The sequence below is a fragment of the Bos taurus genome, chromosome 19 (assembly GCF_002263795.3).
Source record: "Bos taurus isolate L1 Dominette 01449 registration number 42190680 breed Hereford chromosome 19, ARS-UCD2.0, whole genome shotgun sequence".
Lineage (NCBI taxonomy): Eukaryota > Metazoa > Chordata > Mammalia > Artiodactyla > Bovidae > Bos > Bos taurus.
The window spans coordinates 39052672-39070814 of record NC_037346.1 but is presented as its reverse complement, the minus strand read 5'-3'; the positions used below and the strand labels follow the sequence as shown (position 1 = coordinate 39070814).

The 18143-nt window shown below is 55.8% G+C and overlaps 1 protein-coding gene across 4 annotated transcripts in view; it reads right to left on the bottom strand.

Moving 5' to 3' along the window:
- Nucleotides 1-14526, bottom strand: part of ARHGAP23 (Rho GTPase activating protein 23) — an 81320-nt gene extending 66794 nt beyond the window's left edge. For 3 of the 4 annotated variants that reach the window (XM_024980828.2, XM_024980832.2, XM_024980831.2), the window contains exon 1: nucleotides 5794-5878. In XM_024980828.2, coding sequence (XP_024836596.1) covers nucleotides 5794-5856 — 63 coding nt within the window. In that variant the 5' untranslated portion in view covers nucleotides 5857-5878. Of the gene's footprint in view, nucleotides 1-5793; nucleotides 5879-14421 lie in introns of those variants that run through there. The other variant, XM_024980830.2, reaches the window with a different exon arrangement.
- Between the last annotated feature and the right edge of the window lie 3617 nt (nucleotides 14527-18143).

The following is an 18143-nucleotide window of genomic DNA, read 5'->3' as shown; positions in this document are numbered from 1 at the left end:
ATCCTTGGCTGTGGGTCTGTCATCTCCGTGCTCCGCCCCAGTTCTCTCCTCCCAGGGGCTCAGGCTGAGTTTGAAAGGGTCACTTCAAAGAGGACCTGCCTGCCGAGGGCCCAGCCAGACCCAGGGCTGGCTGCTGGGCCAGATTCCCGGTGGCCGGGGACAAAGGCCCCACTGTTCCCCCGACCCCCGGACGCCCCCAAATGCACTGGGCATGAGAAGTCTTTCTTTCCCCAGTTCTGTTCCTTGCAGGCCCCGGCTCTTTGCCACAGGGAGTGGTCCTGATCCCTCGTCCAGCTAAGTCTCGAGGGTGGGGAGGTCAGGGAACTACCCATTTCCCACCCCCACCATTCACCCAATACCTTTGGGCAGCCAGGATGTGGAGGCAGCTTTGAGCTGACTGCAGAACCTGCGGTCCAGACACCTCACTGCCCCTCAGTCACCAAGCCCTTCCCAGGCCGCTTCTCACACCCATCAGAACCATACCCTTCCTCCCAGGCCTCCTCCAGGCAGCCTTTCAGGATTCCCTTTCCTCAGAGGTGCCTCACAGCCCAAACCACAGCAGCCAACCTCTCACTCTTCTCCCCAGTTCCTGACAGCAGGGACCACATCTCACCTGCTCCTCTAATTTCTTACCACACAGCGCTGATCCCAAAGCAGGGTCCTTAGGTTTTTCTGTGTTGACTCCTCACCCAATGCCTGAATTCTCTCTAGTCCAACTTGTGCTTGCTTACCTCCACTGGTGGGGGCCTCATTACCTCCAAGGACAGCTCTTCAGATTACTCCAACCATACAGGATTCTCTTTATTGAGCCCAAAGTGTGTCATTTTCATTTCTATCCACTGATCATTGTTTGTTTAATAACAGTTTAAGCTAATAGTTGCAATTATCAAATGTCATCCACCAGGTAAAGTATTACCTCACTTAATCCTTTCAACAATTTTGAGGGATTATTTTAGGGACAAGAAAATGGAAACTAAAAACAACTAAGTGAGTTGGCCAAGGTCATACAGTCACTAAGGGGTAAAGCTGAAATTTGAAGCCCCTCAGGCTGAAGGCAAGGCCAGAGACCCAGTGTGCCTCCCAGCGCACAGAGGCCACGCCAGACCTGGGGCTCTCGTCTCCTGCGTGGCCTGTCTATATTAGAAGGCAGACCACACTCCCCACACTTCTTTTTTCTTAGTTAGCTCCCACCAGCCTTTGTCAGCAGATGAAGTGTGGCCTGCAGATAGCGACAGTTTGATGCTAATTCAAGGGGAACAGAGGGAGTCAAAGGGGAAGAAGTCACCTGCCTAGGGGTACACAGGCTGGAGGAGGCTGGAGAAAGTGGCCTTGGGCTTCAGGTTTACAACTCGAGGTGACTGGAAACACAACACCCCTTTCCATGAGAGATGGAGAATTGTAGTTGTGCCAGGCCCTGTCCCAAACCTGCTACTCCATCCACCCTCCAACTTGAAAGGAAAGGAATCTTCCACCAAGATGGTACACTGGGCTGAACATCTCAGGGCCAGAGAGATGAAAAGGAAACAGCCATCTTTAATCCAACCTGTAGTCTTTTTCCCACCTGCCCGTTGCTCGGCACCACTCCCTTAGAACTCTGGGGGAGGAAAGGAGGGAGTGAGAGCAAGAGAGAAGTCAGAAAGCTGGGGGCCCCCAATGGCCTTGGAGGGCAGGTGTGATAGGGTGTGGGTGAGCTTTATTTTTTTGGCCATGCCACACGACTTGCAGGATCTTAGCTCCTGTCCAGGGTCGGGGGTGCAAGCTCCTAACCACTGGACTGCCTGGTAAGTCCCCAGGGTGAGCTTTCCTTTCCTCTCCAGGTCTGGCTCAGGCAGTCCTGGCACAGAGAATAAGATGATGCATCTCTAGGCTACCTTCCCAAGACTCTAACCCAGTTACTTCCAAAGGATTAGACTACAGGATTCCATGGTTTTTTCCCCACACAGTCGGTCAGTCAGTCAGTCAACAAACATTCTCAGAGCTCTGGCTGTGTACCAGGCTCTGTGGAGACCAAGATAAACACAGCACCTCTGGGGCTGCTGGAATAAGCATGGTCAACTCCCTAGCTCTGCCACTTACTAGCTGGGTGACCTCAGGAAGCCATATAATTCTTTGTGTCCATGTCTTCATCCGTCACATGGGATGGGGACAATGCACCCCCGTGGAAGTGGTGGCCGTGATTATTTTTCTTGCCCTCAAATAACTCCAGCCTGGCAGGGAGACTGATGTGTAGACCAAGCATCCCGATGCTGGGCAGAACTGGCACAGAGCACCCTAGAGGTCCAGGGGAGGGGCTGCTCCCCGGCCTGCATTTCACAAACATTTATGGAGGGCTGGCAGCTCTGTGCCAGGCACTGTGCTGGCCACTGGGCACAGAGAGATGAACAGGACACATTGTCCACTTTCCCTGCTCCTCCCTGCCCTCCTTTTTCCCTCCCAGTGTCAGAACCCTGCACCAGAATGGGGCACCCAGGACAGAGCTGTGTGGGGAAAGGCACAGGCCGGGAGCATGGGAGTCAGGACCCCCGGGGTTCCCGTCCACCACTCTCGGGCTGTCTGGCCTTGGCTACTCTCCGGCCTCAGGCTCCCCACTGCTGGACAAGATGGGCCCTCTGGTCCTGACCCACTGTGACAGGTGACAAGCTCCGCCCCGACAGAGATTTCAGCTGGCCCCAGAGTCCATCCCAGCCTGCTGTCCCACTGAGGCAGTGAGGAGGAGACGCCAGCCTGGCACTGACTGGCACTGCCCTGCTGACAAGCTGGCACAATTTCACATGAAAGAGGGGGGCCTGGATCTAAAGGCGGGTGTTTGAAGGGGGTGGAGGGTGCTAGGGGAAAGGCAGAGCCAGCTCCCACAGGCCCTATTCATGGCTCTCTCTGGGGAGGGAGAGAGAGCAGGATAATTAAAACCAGGCTTTGTCCAAACCCCTGACCAAGCCAATATCTCACCTTTGAACCCCTGCAGCCAACAGAGCACAGCCAATGCCCCTTTGGAAGGAAAACACCAATGAACCAAGCCACAGACCAAATGTGGTGGGTTGGCCTGGGGTGGGATGGGGGGCTGGAGGAGCAAATGAGCCGATTCTCCACCTATCAAACACAGATGGACACCTGAGGCTTGGCCATCCTGAGGCGTCTTGTCCCCGTTTCTGTCTCAGCTGAAAGACAAGCCACCAAGCTCCAATCCAGCAAGACATTGACCTTGATCTTGGCCTGTATCCAAGACAGACCCAGATTCAGGGTGGGAGTAACAGCAGACAAGTCAGGTCGTGAGACGCAGGGTAGTGGAGTGAGATCATGAACTTGGGCCAGACTGCTGGGTCCCTATCCTGGCCCTGCCACTCACTAGTAATGTGATTTTGGCCACACTATTGGTTCACTGTGCCTCAGTGTCTTCAACTGAAAAGTGGGGATAATAAAATAATAGTACCCACATCACTGCGGTTTTGTGAGGACTGGAAGAGGTAACATATAAATCCTGGCCCAGAGAAATTGCCATTATGTCTTAGCTATCAGCTCTACTATTAAAGCAACTCCTCATCCTTACAACACGGTTTTTTTTTTTTTTTCCGGGCACTAATGTATATGCTCATTTGAGTATATTTGCATCTCCCATGAATCTCTCCAGATTTTTACACTGTAATCCAACATCATAGGAATCTACCTAGCCCACTACACCACAGGAAACTTCCCTGCATGATGCTCCAGGCTAGCCTGGAATGCTACAGCTTATAAACTTCTCCCTAGAAGTTCTCCCAAAGAGCTAACTGCAGTCCTTTATTTAGTAACTTATTCCATTCTCCTTTGTAGACTCTCTTTTAATCTGATACATCATGAAGTCCTTAAGTGTCTCTGCAATACAGGATGAAGCAATAGATGCCGCTGCCCACTCCTGCACTCTCTGTTCTGTAACCAGCACCCTTCCTCATCCCCCACTCAAAGTGCTGCACCCACGGGGGGGCCAGTCAGGCCTCCTGCACCCCTGGCCCATGAGCTCAGAGCTGGCCTGAGGCGGGAGCACAAACGTCCCCATCCAGGCTGCCTAAACACAGGGCCTATTCCCAGGGTCCAGTCCTTTTCTGCTTGAGCTGAGATCCTCAAAAGCCTGCCCCATTCTCCATGGTATCCCAAAGCCACCTTCCTAATACTACCCGCTTCCTCAGAGTTTCATCTTGTGCCATGATTCCCGTCAGAAGATCCGGCACTATTGTATAGTCTCAGCCCCTAATATCCACCCTACCTGCTCCTGGGGCTTGGCTCTTGAGGCTTTCATATCCAGCATTGAAGGATTTATGTATTGAAATCTAGGGTGGACCCAAACACTTTCTGAGCAAGTAGAAGAGTCTGGAGCTGGTGGGGCCTTTGGGCTGTGTTTGGAGGTGAGATGACTGGTTATGTAACTGAGATTCAAACTGCATGCCAATGAGTGCATCTCAGTGAGAGCGGCCACGCTGAGGAATGGGGTTGTTGCCCTGGCAGAGGGGGAGAACCCCAGGGGATCAAATGCCATCCACCTCCAGCAGACAGGGTGGGGCTGGGGGTGGAGATAGTAGGGAGGGGGTGGGGATGAAGTAGGTGGTGGAGTGTGTGGAGGGGGCGATCCAAGGAACTCAGGGATAATGACCTCCACTTCCATCCCCTGTCCATCCTGAAATTCAAGTTTGTAATTAGGAAACACTTTTGGCTGAAAGGTAGAGGGGGAATCGGGGATAGAGATGCAGATTAAGGGAATACTGTGCACACATCCAGCTTCTGAGGTACACACCATGCTCAGAGATTCCAAAGCACCAGACCCCAGCTCAACACTGAGCAGATGGTTGGGGAGAATAGCCCTAAATCTTCCAGCAGAGTTAAAAGAGCAAGAGACCTCTGCCCAAGCCTTGATCCCAACCTGGACCCCCTAGAGAACTTTTTTCCCCAGCTCCGAAAACCACTAACCTGTCAGTGTTCAACTCTTCAGCTTGGAAAGAGGGGGGTTGTTTTGGGGTGGTGCTCCAGCAGAACTGGGCAGTCAGGCTCAGAGGTATGGAGGGGGCTGGCCCCAATGGAGCCCGAAGGCCCCTGCTGGCCCCTCCCCAGCCTCAGCAGCTGGCAGATGAAAGAAACCAAGCAAAGCAGCCCAGCGCTGAGTAATGCCCCTGGCACCCCGTGCCCAGACCCACCCACAGCCAGCCTGAGAGGGCAGAAGGGAGGGCAGCTGCGCCTGAAGGACCAGGGGTCCCAGCCCTGTTTCTCTTCCCCAGGACCCAGTGGGGCCGTGGACCCGTGCCGGGCAGCTTGTCGGGTGGCCCGGCCCGGCAGGAGGGGAGTGTGGCCCAGGGAGGGGGTGTCCGGCCACAGTGGCCAAGGACATCCCGCTCTGGGAACCCCCTCCCCCACTCCCTCTCCCTCCAGCTGTGCCGGGGCCTCGCCAACGGAAAACGAAAACTCGGGCAGAGGAAACGGCGGCAGGCGCCCCGCCTGAAAAACCCGGACAAAAGGCGCGGGCCTCCCGCCCTCGCTGCCCGGCCGCCGGGGGCCTGGCACCGCTGCCCGGGTCGGTGCTCCTGGCCCTGGCAGCCCGGTGCGCGTTGCGACCCCCTGACTACCTTCCTCCTTCCCGTCCTTTGCTCAGGGCAGCTCCCGCTCCAGCCCCCTTCCCGACCACCAGCGGATGTTTCTGCGGCCGTGCCCCGCGGTGCCCGCGCCGTGTGCCCCAGGCAGTGCCCACGGAACAGGGACGCCGCGACCCCAGCCCTGCTGCCACCTCCCCGGCAGCGCCTGGATCCGCCCCCTTTCCTGAATCAGCGCCCTCACCTTGGGGGGCCGGGGCTCCGGGCGAGGCGGGATCCCGACCAGGCAGAAGGCGACTCCATTCATCGGGCGGCAGGGGAGGCTCTGTGGCCAGGGCACTGCTGGGGGCGCAGGCAGGGACCCGGGAGGGGCGGGACCGAAGGGGCGGGGTCGAACGCGGAGGGTGGGGCGTCTATTCGCCCCGCCCCCTGCGCGCCAGACGGGGCGCACCCTCTGCCTCTTGCTGGGTTACAGATGCGTACCGGAGGGCTGAGGTTGGGGCTGTCGCTGACAGAGCCAGCAGAAGAGAGACGGTCTCAGAGAGACAGTTCGGGCTGGCCCAGCCCAGAAAAGACGATCCAGGCAGGCCAAGCAAAGAGGATACGGGCACAGAACACCGGACTAGCTAGCACCGAGAGAGGGAGGGAGGGAGGAAGAAACGGAAAGGGAAGCAGAGAGAAACAAAGCCAGAAGAGATGATCAGAAACAGAGACGGAGAGACTCAGAAAGCAGGAGAGAGGCAGAGACAAGATAGAGACAGAGAGAGGTAGAGAAAATCAGAGACAAAGATGAAAAGACTCTGGTTGGAAGAGAGGGAGAGACAGAAAAAAGACTTAGGGAGCCTTCCATTCAGAGACGCATGGCAGTTGAGACAAGGGCAGAGATGGAGGAGGGGGAGGGGGTGAGGGTAACAGGGGAGCTTTCAGTTTTTATGCTCCTCAATCTAGGACTCCCTTCCTAGTCTCAGCTCATGCAGGCAGGGGAGAGGAAGCCATACGAGAGAAGCAGAGCTTCAGACCCCCACCCAGCCAGCCTGTGGCTCATACCCTTAGACAGCTCACAGACCCACTCTGCAATGGGTGACAATAAAAACAGAGACCCTCCAGGCCTTCCAGTCACAAGCTCCCACAGCCTCCTTTCCCAGCCTCATTCTGAGCTGGGACCAGTGAACAAACCAGGGTCCTGAGTCCATTTCTCATTTCCCTGCTCCCCAGCAGCCCATCCCCTGATGACCCTGGAAGGGACAGTCTCTCAGTCTTTAGTTTCTGCTGGAAAGTTCTTTCTGCTGTCTAATAACATCCCTCCTACCTCCTTTTATTTTACAGCCTATGCTACCTCTTTCCCTTGCCTTCTTGTAGTTCTAAAGGGCTCCTGTACTTCTTCACCCAGATTGTGAAGAAAGGAAGGCAAAGGCCACAGATAAATAGGAATATGATTTGGATGAAGAAGGCAATAAAAGCGGGAAAGCCAACTCTGCCTACTGAAATGTCCCACCCCCTCTGGGGCAAGGAGCCTCATAAAACCTATTTGCTCTACCATCACCACCCTGCCTCCTGAGAGCCGATCAGCCTCAAGTCCTAGATCCTCAGGATCAAGGACTCGGACCCTATAAGGGACAGTGTTGTCCAGACACCATCTAGACCACCCCTACTCCTATAAGCCTCAGGAAGGAGGTATTGACTTGTTAAGTCTTTATGTTTTAAATTCTCTGGCAGTAGAAAAGGATGCTTTTGTAGTGGTGGTGGGGCAGTTAATGACTCCTCTTCCTTCCTCACCTCTCTCCATCAAGGTCATATGCAGCGAAATTATGCCCCACTTCTGAGAAGTCTTTCCTGCTATCTAACTGTAACCCATCACACCACCTGTATTTTCTTGCTTAGTCTTCAACCAGGTCCCTCTGTCTGACTTTCTGCCCTGAAGCTCCAACAGTCCAAGGCTGGCTCAGGGGTTCTTTCCTCTCAAAACAAATGGGTTGTCTGTGTAAGGGGGGGAGCAGTGGCAACTGAGATCCAGACTGGACTGAGGGTGTGGGGAAGGGGGGCGGGTGGCCCCTAGGGTACCCCTGACTCACTTTTTCCAGAGCTTCATGCCCTCAGACACTGCAGGAGGCGGTGAGAGGAAATGAGCTCACACTGGCCGGCAGGCAATTCCTCCCTCCACAATGCACTGCGCTCACCTCCCCCACCCTCTCCCACTTCCCAGAAAGTGGACTCTTCCCCCACCCTGCTGCCCTTCCCACCTCTTCCTGCACCTTGACCTGCACCCCCATCCCGTCCTGCCCTCCCCCATCCATCTTCTCCAGCATCTCTCTCATCTTTCCTTTTCACCTCGGTTCCCCATCCCCTCTGACATCTGTATCCCATTACCTGCATCCCACCATGCTCCCTGGAATCCACTCTATTCCTGGCACACTCTCTGGGGAAAAGGGCAATAAAGTCCAACGTGGGATGGAGGGTGCCCCTCACTGAGGATCCTCTTTATACTCCTCCCTTTCTAAATTCCTCTCTAAGCCCATTCAGCTTCTTTCCCCCTTCACAAATGTTTATTGGGAGTCCTAATATACCCTGCAGTAGGAGAGTGGAGGTGGCCCCTGGGGATAGGAGATAGGCTTAGCTCCTTCCCTTTAAGAGTCCTGGTCTTACCAATCCTGACTCTAGTGTGAGATCCCAGGAGAGGAGCCATGGAAGGCTGCAGAAGCAGAAGAGGAAGGCTTCCAGAAGCAAGCGGCCATGATCTTTGGAGGGTGTCATGGATGGGACAGGGTGTGGTGGGCCATGGGAAGAAAGAAGATTGTGGACAAAAGCAGGGAGGCAGGAGAAAGCAGACTCCAGCAGTGTGGTTGGAGCCAAGTGGAAGGTTCGTGGGCAGGAAGCACGGAGGGATGAGGAAGGAAATGTGGGTGGGGATGTCACCGTGGAGTGACTGGGCCTGAGGCACTTAGATTCCAGCCTAGCTTGCAGCAGGGATTTAAGCAGAGATGTGCCAGGGCCACTGTAGCATGACGTGGGAAAGAATGGAGGTTGTGGGAGTGGGGGCGGGGAGGGGGGCAGTAAGGAGCCAGGCGTGGGGGATCAGATGGGAGGGCCCTGCACCTGGGCAGGGGGCACCAATCCTCAGAGGCCCCGGATCTTGTTAACCAACTACGTATTATGGAAAGGAAATAGAAGAGTCTAGAACAACTCCCAGTGGGCTCCCCTTGTGGCTCAGCTGGTAAAGAATCCGCCTGCAATGCAGGAGACCTCCTGAGTTCGATCCCTGGGTCAGGACGATCCCCTGGAGAAGGGAACGGCTACCCATTCCAATATTCTCGCCTGGAGAATTCCATGGACTGTAAAGTCCATGGGGTCCCAAAGAGTCAGACATGACTAAGCAACTTTCATTACACTTCAGAACAACTCCAAGTTTTATGGCTCAGAATATGAGATATTAGCTGTCTAGAGTGTTCTCAGGGAGAGGGGACATGCCAGGCACTGGCCTAAGTAATCCTTTGTATATCTTATTCCAATTCAGCCTTATAAAGGGTCTATGAAATAAGTATTATCTTCATTTACAGATAAGGAAGCTGAGGCCTAGAGAGCTTGAGCATCTTATCCGAGGCCACCAGGCATTTGGGCTCCCCACTCCAATATTCTTGCCTGGAGAAGTCCATGGACAGAGGAGCCTGGTAGGCTACGGTCCATGGTGTCACAAGAGCCGGACACAACTGGGCGATTAACACACACCATTTGGACTCAAGTCCACACACTTAACATACAGGCTGTGTTGCTGGTGGGGTAGTGATTGGCAGCTTGAACCCTGGGTCCTTCTCCCTGAAGAGGGGCGTGAGCTAGAGACATGGCTTTGGAAGTCATTCATGGATCAGGAGTGAGGTTTGGATTCTCCAGGGACATTGCAGAGAGGAGATGAGATATGGGATGGGACCCGAGGAGCACCCACCTTTCAGGGCAAGCAGGAAGGAAGAGGCAGCAAGGAGGATTGAGGAGAGAGAGCTGGAGGAAGTGGCACTGTGTCGTCGAGCAGGGGACAGGCGGGGCGGAGGCCAGACTGTGCAGTGAGGAAGAGCATCAAGTGTGAAGAAGTGGAATTGGGCCACTGAGAGAGTTAGCAGGAAGGGACAGGGGACAGCACAGGTGAGTGGGGTTGAGGCATAGCTCCAATTCTGGGGGGACACTTGAGTAGGCTTTTTGGTTGGGGAGCAGGAGCCAAGGGAGAGAGAGCCTGAGAGGGTGATAAGTGGAGTAGAGGAAAAGGAACCCAGCATCCTGCCAGTGGAAGAACCTGCCTTCCCCAGACCCAGGCAGGGCTAGGAGAGGAGCGTGGGGGGAAGTCAGGGAGTCCCCAGACCAGAGAATTCCAGGGCCAGGATCAGGCCTGGCCTAGGAGCCGTTGCGGGGTTTTACGGTGTCATCAAGGAGCCCCGAACCAAGAGCACATTCAAGTTTCCATCCTGCCCACGTAGTAGCTGAATGTCTTTGAAGAAAAGTACATACTCTGAGCCTTAGTTTCACCCTCTGTAGACGAAAACAATAGGCCTTCTCCACCAGTCTCCAACTGAGAGCTCACATTTGATAAAGAATCAAAGCAATGAGTGGAAGACTATAGGGGTGATGACCATAGGGGTTATGGTCATAGGGGTTAGAGGCATGATGACCAAACATACACCTGGCTACAGCTTCCGGCCTTTCCACGGAAGGGGAGAGAGCACCCCCTGGTGGAGACGGGTAGGAGGGCAGGAGTGGAGGGAAGGGCTGAAGAGAGACCTGACCTGTTCCTCTGGCTTTCAGCCCCCAGGTTTTCTGCTTGTTCCCTTGAAGCAACTCATGCCCACCTAAATTTTCATCTCCAAGGAAGGTGGTGGCCCATAGGACCTCCCTGGTGGTCCAGTGGCTAAGATTCCAAGCTCCCAATGCAAGGGGTCCAGGTTCAATTGCTGATGGGGTAACTATTAATAGATCCCTCATGCCACAAATTAAGACTCTGCATACCACAACTAAAGATCCTGCATGCCACAATGAAGATCCTGGCACAGCCAAATAAATAAAAATATTAATTAAAAAAAGAAGGCGGTGGCCCAGTCAGTCAAGTTCAAAGACATTTATTGAGCTCTGGCTACATGCAAACTGCTGTGTGGGTAGCAGGGAATGGACCGACCAGGTGATGTGCTTGTCCTCAAAGAGCTCACTTTCCAGGGAGGGCAACAAGCACAGCAAAGGTTGCTGGGATGGTGTGCTGGGATGGTGCTGTGATGGTGCTACAGAGAACTGGACAAAAACAGGGAGGCTTCCATAATGAGGGGAGAAGGCAGGGACCTTGGGAGGTCGTGTTTGGCTTAGACCTTGAAGGCTGATAACAGACAGGTGGCAGGGAAAGGAGGCCTGAAGGCTGAGAGCTGGGGAAGGGTGGGGGACCCAGCTCTGGCAGAGCCCCAGGCATCCCAGAGAGGGGACCTCAGACCTCATCAAGTCCCTTGAATGGTGTAGGGCAGGACCTCAGTCCACTCGAGTCCATGCCAGTCCTCACCCTCATCCCTGCTGCCAGGTCCCTGAGGAATCCTGGACAAGAGGGATCCCATTATCTCAAAGTCCTTGAGGAGGGAGGTACAGCCCTCTGGCCAGGCGAGGGCTGAGAGACATTGGCAACCTGCCAAACAGCTGGGGCCCTAGTCAAGCAACTTCTGGACCTCTGACCCTGGTGGAGAGAGAGGTGGCTGCTTCCCTGGGCCAGCAGCAGGGCAAGCAAGCCACACTCTGTGAACCCTAGTATCAGGTCGGGTGTGGTCAAAAGACGCCCACCCCTGCCACTCTCAACTGGCAGCACCCCCCCCTCAAGGGAATCATGTTGGGAAACCTATATCATAGTTTGGCCCTGGGCTGGGGTCTCAGCCCCACAGGCTCTCCACTGCATGATACCAGGCAGTTGGCCTGGTGGTGAGGACTGTGTGTGTGTGAGTGTGTGTGCAAGGCTAAGAGACAACTGATGAAGATTGTGACACCACCTAGCAGGGGCCTGAAAACACCAAGACGGAGAGGAATGGAGTTAAAGTATGTTGAGCACCAACTATGTGCAAAGCTCTTTGCAAACATTATTTCTTTACCAGCATGACTCCCCATGACAACACTATAAGGTAGGTATTATTAGTTTCACTCTATAATGAAGCAACAGGCTCAGAGAGCATAAATAAATTGCTGAAGTCTGACGCTGAGCCTTTACTCTTTCTACCAAGTGCGATACCTCTGGGAGGAGCTAGGCCAGGTTGTCCCTTTTAGCTCCAGGATGCTAAATTCATGGTTCTAGATGAGGGCTTTTAACTGCTACCAGCAACTGGCTTGCATCCCTGCTTCTGCCACAGGCCACCTGGACCCTGCCTCACACAACCTGGCCCGTGCACATCCCTGCATGGAGCAGGGTTTGCTCCACTCTCCTCCCAGTCTCTCTGCCCTTCTGGGAGGATGAGGGGTGGTGAGAGGAGGAGAGAGGAGGGGAATGTAGAAGCAGGGAAGAGATGGCGGGAGGAGAGGAACAGAGGGGAGCAGCGAAAAGAGTTGGGGAGGGGTGGCTCCCACCTCCCCCTGGAAGCTCTGGAAATCCCCGGCAGCTGCTCCCCTCTCTGTCTGGCACCGGGAAGGAGTGAGGGGAATTAAATGGAGAAAAAAAGAGGGTCAGGGCACTGACCACAGAGGGGCAAACCCCTCTGTCCTGGCACTCACTCCACCCGGCCATTCCAGCCCCTGTGAGAGATTCCAGGCATGCTCCCCTTTAAGGAAACCCTCCATGCCAAAATCCACACATACCAAACAGACACATCAGGGCGGTCCTTGCACTATAAAAGGATTCTTTGCTTTACAAGAGGGCTCCGCACATGGGAAACTTAAAATAGGAGCTTCCCCTGGGGTGGTGAAAGAAGCTCTGATTTCAGAAGCACCCCATACACGCCTTGCTTCTGACACATTCAGGAAGCTGGCGACACCCACAGGGCTGGTAGGGCCGCGGCTGCCTCCAGGCGCTGACATCAGCGTGGGCACCTCCACGGTTGTGTTGATCATCAGAGTCCCCTTGTGGGGTGAGGGGGGAGGGTGTGTCACGGTCCAGGGGACAGGCTGCCTGCTGCGCTTCTCAACAGAGCTGTTTTAGGACACCTAGAAAGGACTGGAAAGCCACCGCTCAGCACAGCTGGCAGGGATTTCACGGAGAGGACAGATGTCCAAGGGCTCCCAGTGCCCCTTTGATGTCCTGACTCTCCTCCGTGTTCTGTCCCTTCCACAATGCCAGGGTACAGGAGAGCCAGGCTCTGCCTCTGGGAACGGAAAGCAGCTGATTCCCAGAAGAAGTACAAAAGGCGAATGGAGGACCAGCTCAGACTGCGCCACAGGCCCACTGAGATGTGTTTAGGGTCCTCCAGGCAGAAAGCAGTGGTATTCCCTAGCCTTACCTCTCCTTTCTTTAAAAAAAAGAGATGGAGATGAAATTCACATAATATAAATTTAACTATTTTAACGCGAGCAATTCAGGGGCACTTAGTCCTGTCTCCCAACCCCTGCTTTTTTGTGCTCAGAGTGGAGTTGAAGGTAGAGTCAGTAATGACAACAGCAGAGAATGACGAATCCCTGCCAGGCCTGGTGCTCCAGGGAGCTGCCACAGGCGATTTAAATTAACAGCCAAGATGCCCAGCAGGCCTGGAGACTAGACCAGCCCACAGCCCTCCCCACACATAACACCCAGCCCAGGGAAGATGCCGAGAACCTTTCATGACTCCTCAGAGCCTCCCTCCAACCCCCAGAACTGAGAATCACCCCACCCCCTGACTCATCACCCTCCACCCCTCCATGCCCCTTCTCACCACCAACCCAAGAGACCCTCTGCCACAGAGGGGAGGGGTCTCAGAGCCCAGGTCCCAGACACAGCTTTAAGCCTGGGAGCGTGGACATGTAAAGGCACACGCAGGAACAGAAAACCTTTCCACTCCAGACCCCACCCCAAGACCGCTCACTGAGTTGTGACCAGGAAGGGAGCAAGGCAGCCCCCTCCCTCCAGCCCACCTCAGGATGCTGCCCCTCTTAGAACTGGGGGCAGCAAGTCAGGATAGAGGGAAGGCCCCTCCCACCCACTTAAGGGCACGGCCCCTCTTGTCCAGGATTTACTGAGCTCTGGAGGAAGTGAGGTGCTCTGACCTAAGGGGGCCATCACCGGGACCCCTCTGATGGAGACTGTGTGAAAGGAAGCCACCCAGGGCCTGGCTGGGGCGGCTTGTCTGTATTTGGGGGGCATGTGAACAAGCTGCCCAGCCCACCCCATCTTTTCACTGCCATGAAATGGTGACAGCAGCTGCTGCAGCTGCTGTAACTGGGACTGGAGGGGGAGCCTGGCAGGGAGAAGCCCCTTGATGTGCAAGGGGGGAGGGGATGGTTGTATCGAGAGGTCCCACGGTGGGGAGGGGATAAGGTCGGGAGGGTCAGCGGTAGTTACATGCCCTGGGAGAGCCACCCCCACCTCTGCCATTCCTTATTATGCAGAGCTTACTAGGATCCTGGAAGGGGCCGGGACCTTATCGAGTGGGAGGGGAGCTTCTAAATGTTCTCCTTCTGGAGCAAGGATGGGGAGCGAGGGAGCGTGTGAGCCCTCGGTGAGCGCCTCCTTCTGTGTCAGTGGTGGGAGAGTACTCGTGTGTGCGTGTGTGTGTGCGCGCGCGCGCACCAGCTCTATGTCACACCAGCCCTATCCCCTCCCCAGAGCTCTGGCCCCGCCCGGAGCTCCAAAGCCCCAAACCCCTCCCGCCGTGTCCTTCTCAGCGCGCCCACCCTCAGCCAGTCTTCCCGCCCCCCGCCCATCCCCCGCAAGACACGCACCCGAGCCCCAGGCCCCGCACCCGCTGACCTGCTCCATGCTGTTGCTAGCTACGCAGTCCTCGCCGCGCCAGCCCGGTGGGGCGCAGTGGGCGGCGGCCCCTCCATGCGCCCAGTCGGTGGTGCAGCAGCCGCACCCGGCCACCGCCGCGCGCGAGGAGCGCCCGGAGTCCGACACTCAGGCCCCGCCCACAGGCCCCGCCCCTCCCTCCACACCCCACCCGCGGGTAGAGGCGTCGCGCGCGCGCATACACACACACCTTACACACCACACACACACACACACTCCTCACACATCCAGGGGCACACCCCTGCCAGCTTCTCCTATTCTGCCTGTCCCGGGGGCACCGTTAGTCCCGAGAAGATTGCCTCCAAGGGAAGCCCCTCTCCTCATTTCTGAGGTTATCAGAGTCAGAAGGGCCCCACCCCTTATTTTACAGAGGCCTCAGAGGGGCTGGCCCAAGGTCACAAGCAGCTTGATGACAAAGCTGACCCCCTGGCCCAGACCACTGTGATTGCCCAAGAGCCGGCCAGAGAGATAGAGCCTGGACCACAGGGAGACCCCACCCTGATGAGCAGAGGTCTGAGCCCTGTGACCCCAGGAGGTCAGGAGCTGATGGGGAGAGGCCACTCCCTGTTGCCTCTCTTCATATGTGTTCTGAGGCCCTTGGGTGGGTGTGGGGAACAGGAATGGAAATTCCTGTCGCCTACCGTGTTCCCTGCCCCAGGCATATGCCAAGAAGAAGGAGGAGCTGAACTGTTTGTCTACTGCCAAAGAAGGGTCATCTGAAGCTCCAGATGCCAGTTGGGAACCTGCCTTGTGGACAGTGGAGCCACCAATTCTGGTGAAAGCCAAGGAGGTGGCAAAAAGCCTGCCTCCCACACTGAGACCCCCCTACCCCATCAGGGGTGGCTGATGACTGCCTGCTGCCCCTCTGTCCTGCCCCTGTGAGGGCAGGGCCACACCAAGGGGCTATCACATGCACAGGCATGTGAGACGCAGGCATGCTGCCCAGGACAGGAGTGTGGAGTCCTGGGTGGACAGGGGTGGGAATTAATCTGCCCTGAGGTGGGCAGTGGGGCTGGGGCATCAGTGTCCAGGGACTGGTGGCCCAACACCCTGGGCCAGTGCCGGGAGGCATGAAGGGGATTGCACGCTTCCCACTGCACCCTGGCCTCTTTGTTAGCAGGGTGAGGGAGCAGAGGGCTGGAAGCCGAGATGGGGAGAGTTAAGATCTTCAGTGGGCCCAGACAAAGGGGGCTTTATAGGCTGGGTGTAGGGGGCATGCTAGGGGGAGGAATTCAGGAATGCAGGCTGGGGAGGCCCTGAGACCCCCGGGCAGCCCAGTTTGGGGCTGGAGTTGGATGCCCCCTGCCCTCCCATGCTCTGGCCCTGCAGAGCATTTGCTGCTTTGCTCCTGGGACTGCAGCCAGGAGTCCCGGCAGAACTTCATCCTTGGCCACCCCTCCTTTTGCGGATCTGGGGGGCACTACCCACACACTCCCAGTCTGCCCCACCCAGCTGGCAGCAGACTCTCTTGGCTTCCCAGCTATGCCCTCTCAGCGGCCTCGTGGCCCTGTCTGCTACCAGAGTGAGTGCCCTGCCGGCTGCCAGGGGAAGGGAGGGACAGACTTGGTGAGGTCACAAGGCTATGGGGTCAATGGGGCCCTTTGTCCCTTCAAATGGAGTCTGTCTTGGGCTAAAGAGATGGGAGACAGAGAAGCATATCGCCCAGACCCTGACCTGGCCTCTCCCAGGCTGTGGTGGAGCTGGGCTCTAGGCTGTGGAAGGCAGGCTCCATTCTTCCCAGAGCCCTCTGGTTCTCTTTCAGGGCCGAAGTAGCCACTGAAAGTAAAAATTAGGAGGCAGAGTAGATGGCCCAGCAGCAGCAGCCGCCCATGCTGGCCTCTGAAACAACTGTTGCTTGGCCAGGCCTAAGTTCTGGGCTTGGGCTTTGCAAGTTTAAGAACTGTCTGTCCCCAAAGATGCTCATCTGGCCCTAAAGAGTGGACTTCTGCTGGCCAAAGTCATGGTGTCTAGATTGCTAGACACCAAAGCTATTTTATCAATGCACCCTGAGCACTATAGGAAGCTTCACAAACAGAGAATCCCAGTACACGGAAGGGAAGGGATGATACTGCTCACTGTCTCTGCCCCAGCCTTCGGGGTCCACATGTGCAGGCCTCCCTCTTGTCTGGCAGGCTGGATCTCTGACAAGCTCCTACTCCGATTCCTGATTCTACACTGGACATGGTTAAGAACCTTCAGCAGCAGTACCTCTGGGTGGGGGGTTGGGGGCCGGGGCCTAGCTCAGGTTGTCTTATTTTATCTGCTTCATAAGATTAAGAAGAGGACACTCTTATCTCTTGAAGAGTGTCTTGGGCAAAAACCTCCTTTTAGGGGGTAAAAATAAATATCCAAGTCTGGTCAGCGCCCTCCTTTCCGTCTCATTGAGAAGTCAGGCCCAGGGGAAGCAGACTGAGATTCCAGTCCCGGGTCCGCTCTTCAGTAGCCCTGTGATCTCGAGCAGGTAATCTCGCCTCTCTGAGCTCCAGCTTCCACATCATGGGGTCGATGAAAGATTACATGAGATGGGAGTATAAAATGCTCGGTCCCCTGAAGGCCCCATAAATGATCAATAAAAGTTAAGTACCGTCTACAAAGAGCTGAATGAATTAATCTCATGTCAATTATTATTAGCCTTAGTTCAGCCGGTGACAATTTTTGACCTTGTTCCCAAGTTCTAGGAGGCCAAATGCTGTCTACAACCAGGTGGCACCTGTCTTCAGCTGGGTGGAGGGACAGAAATGAAGGGCGGTTTCCAGCCTGGTGCTGATCCCTGCCCCCCAGCCTCCTTCTCTTTGCCTCAGCAGCCTCCAGGGCTCCCTGGGGAGCAGAAGGAGTGGAAAGGGAGCTGAGAGTCACCAGGTAAGGCAGACAATCCCCGGGTGCCAAGGGCCTGAGAAGAGAGGAAGGAGGAGGAGTACCCAGGAGAGAGCAGGAGATGAGAGGGAAGGGGGGCAGGGGGTGGGGGGGCCTCGCTCCTCCACCTGCTGCTCTGCAAACAAAGCCAAGAATGATGCAATCCTGGCCTGGTGCATGCAGCTGAGGCTACAAGGCCCTGAGAGGGAAAAGTGGGCGTGGGGGGTGGGGAGAGCAGGAGCAGCAGGGCAGATGCAAGGGCCCTATGGATGCTGGGCTCTGGTTCCCTTCCCAACATGTGACTCCTTCCTGTGGCTCCTGGCTGCCTCCTGAAGCCCCACACCCAGGGTCAGACTCCGCCCCAAAGAGTCACAGCTGCCTTCAGTGCAGGAGGCAGACATGATGCAACGAAGACATCATTCCACAAGGGGCGGGAGATGACAAGAGACCCAGACACCAAGTTGACTCGGAAGCCCCCATTGGGCCCTTCACCAGCAGGCCTGGGGCTGCAAGTCTCAGTGTCCCCTTCCTGCCTGGAGACAAAGGACAGAATCCTCCAGAGAATGTGGGATGGGAAGACCCAGGAGAATCTCACCCAGGCCCTGCACAAAGTAGTACATTTTTATAGAATTAAAGAAAAACCCAAGGCAGACAGTGATCCAGGTCTGGGTTCCCAATGCCAAGAGACCCTGGCATCCCCCTGGGGCAGCTGTACCATGAGCAGCCATCAAGCCATTGGGGGTGGGGGTGGGGTGGGAGGGTGCCTCCCCAACCTTGATGGGTGTCTGCCTCAGCTCCCCATTCTGTCTAGAAGCCAAGAGAACAAAGGT